Source organism: Athene cunicularia (genome assembly GCF_003259725.1).
Source record: "Athene cunicularia isolate RWA chromosome 8 unlocalized genomic scaffold, athCun1 chr8_part1, whole genome shotgun sequence".
Classification (NCBI taxonomy): Eukaryota; Metazoa; Chordata; class Aves; order Strigiformes; family Strigidae; genus Athene; species Athene cunicularia.
The window spans coordinates 2,106,001-2,108,846 of record NW_020799109.1 but is presented as its reverse complement, the minus strand read 5'-3'; the positions used below and the strand labels follow the sequence as shown (position 1 = coordinate 2,108,846).

At 48.9% G+C, this 2,846-nt stretch overlaps 1 protein-coding gene across 1 annotated transcript in view; it reads left to right on the top strand.

Annotated features, from left to right (window-relative positions):
* The window catches only part of LEPR (leptin receptor), a 31,043-nt gene extending 28,211 nt beyond the window's left edge, over positions 1-2,832 (top strand). The window contains 1 exon segment of the mRNA XM_026854472.1: positions 86-2,832. Within this exon segment, the coding sequence (XP_026710273.1) occupies positions 86-916 (831 nt within the window). The 3' untranslated portion in view covers positions 917-2,832.
* Positions 2,833-2,846: the final 14 nt, after the last annotated feature.

Genomic DNA, 2,846 nt, shown 5'->3' with positions numbered 1-2,846 from the left:
GTTGTGAGTCTTAAAATCAGTAGCTCCCTACTGAAATGAAGCGATTAAATAATAGATGAGCATTAAAATATATCTTTTCTTCTAGCCTGAAACTTTTGAGCATCTTTTTATCAAGCACCCCGAAGCGATGTCATTTGAGCCTCTTCTTCTGGAACCAGAAATAGTGCTGCAAGACATCAGCGTTACTAAAGCCTCGAAAAAAGAAGACGCACAAGATTTTTTAGTCCTGGACTCAATGTTTACAAAACCTGAAGACTCCGAACGTGACTCTGCTTGCTCCAGCAGCCATTTCAACAGCAGCAGCTTCTCCGAGAGCTCCCGCAGTGACCGAACGGGTGGGGAAACGTCGAGGCAGTCCGATGTGAAATACGCTACTGTTGTTGGTGGCTCCAGCTCGAGCGGGCTTTACGAACAGGAGGAAAAGCTCAGAAGTTGTTTTGAGAGATGCTGCTTAGCCCAAGAGTCCTTAGTCCCGGGAGCCTTCTCCCGTCGCTCCTGGGAGGTGGGGAACGGGGCGTTCCTCATCCTGCCTGAGCTGCCTGGCAGCCAGCCTGCCAAGACTCTTTCCCTCTCCCTTATTTCTTCAGAAGGATTTTCAGAGCCTTCGGATCAGGACGACGCTTTCCCAGACGGAGACAGTCCTGAACGCAGCCTCTGTTACCTTGGGGTAGCGTCCCTGGAGGAAAGAGACAATGACATTTTTTTAACAGCAAGTTCCGGGGTGATGTGTCAGTTCCATACAGCCGATCTACCTCCAGACGGGGGGCTACTTCAGCACACGCCCCCTGATTTCAGTGCGTTTATCCGCAGCAGCCTTAGGTACAAAGCCGTTGTGCCCTACGTGCCGCAGTTTCAGCCCGCTGCTGCCAAGGTGCAGGAGACCACGGAGAAAAACTCTTAAGTCATCACACCATAATCCAGTGCTCTTAAGGGGTTTTTAGGTGTTGATCTGTTCCCCTGTTTTTCCCTCTCCTGAGGGAACGTTTTGAAGGTGGGTGACTGGTTCTATATTTGAGCGCCAGGATTTTAGCAGGAAGAAATTGCATTTCTTGACCTAATTTTCAAGCATGGGGCCTTTCTTTAGAGGTCCGAGTGTGTTCCAGTTAGCCTCTGGTGCCAGATTACCCATCGCTGATGCTCCTTCGGTGTGTCTGAGCACCCCCATGAAAAACTGCACTTGAAATTGGACTCGGTACCATACAGGTAGCTCTGTGCTGGGCTGTGCTCGTGGCACAGCCCCCAGCAGCTCTACAAGCCCTCATAGCCACAGCTGGTGGCCACCGCTGTGCTCATCTGTGCTGACAAGAGACTCTTCCTCCAGCTGGGGTGAGGTAGAGGAGTTCGGGGCTTTTCCCGGCCTTGGTGTGGAGATTTCCACACACTCCTAGAGGGCTGGGGAGGATTCAGGCAGCGCACACCCGGCGAGTGCAGCTCCTTTCTCACGCCTGTAGGTTGTAGGGATCGTGTTTCAGCTGCCTCTTGTCCAACAGGACAGTGTTTCCTGCAGGGGGGAGCGCGGGGTGTTTGCTGGCAGCACAAACCACCCCCCAACAGCTCTTCTCACCCTTACGGAGCAAAACATCTCTTCAAACATGTCTTGAATTCGGTCTTGCTTTAAAAGGGTTTGCCTGGGGACTGCGCAGGCAAGGTAGAAAGGAGTGGCCTAATACGTAGATTGCAATCTGTACGTGTGTGGTGGTTTTGGAGTAAAAAATGTTTGAATGTGTCATTGTGCTGAGGGTGATTTGGGACTCCCAGTGCTACGGCGTTGACGTGACTCAGGACCGCAGGGTTACAGGCCGTGGGCACCCACAGGAACCGGTGGTCAGGGGACACGCTCTGCTAATCCCAGATATATCTGAGGCCTTTTTTTCTCCAAAATCCTGATGTATTTCTTGCTTAGCTGACATCTGTGTTAAACTGAGCCTGTCAACACACAGGTGGTCCATGTGGAAGAGCCATCGGAACGCTCTGTTTCAGTGGTTGAAAGGGAGGCCCTGGCCAGCGATGGCAAGTTTGTGGCTGCTGCTACGGGGTCTCTTTTAAAGTACATTGAAAATATTTATCAGTGGCATCAAAGACCTGTAAAGAAACCTGAGAGGCCAGAGACGCGTACTGCAAGAAGAATCAACGTTAATTGTGGGTGAAATGATGTCTTTGGAAGTAAAAATGCCACATTTTTGTTGTTGAAGATGAGATTCTAGTACAAACGATGGGGCCGCGAAGCTGACAGCTCTTCCAGCCCCCTTCCTAAGAATCCAGAGTGGAAAAGCAGAGATTTGATCCGAGGATGCTCTAGTTTTGCTCCTCGGGCACTGGCCTGTGGGCATGGGCCTGGAGAAGCCAGTTTGCCCTCACAACCCCAGCTGAAAAGCTTCAGCTGGGGAGGAAAATTAGATCTTGCATCTCAGCTGTGTTTTCTGGGACAAGCAGGTAAAGAAACCCACACTTACTTGCAAGCCAGATATATTTTTTCTACTTCATAGTATTTTTGTATATGTGCCTTTTCAAAGAGCTATTTTGAGGAGCTAAGAAAGATGAATATATTGTGTATTTCACAGGTAAATTTATGTAAAATTTATATAGGCAGTTAAAAGGGCAAAACCCAGCAACAGTAATAAATGGTAGGAGAGGTGTGGAAAGACTTCAGTAATTGGTAAGAAATCCTATGGAGCAAAAGGGACCAAAGCAAGTATAGATCTGCACTTTGAACTTAAGCCAAGCTTTACAAAAAAACCCCACTGTGTTTTCTCAAACAAGCTGCCAACCTGGCTCTTGCTGGGGGTCTCTGTTTCTGGATGTTGAATATGACACAAATCTGATGTTTCAAAAATATCGTGTCGGGG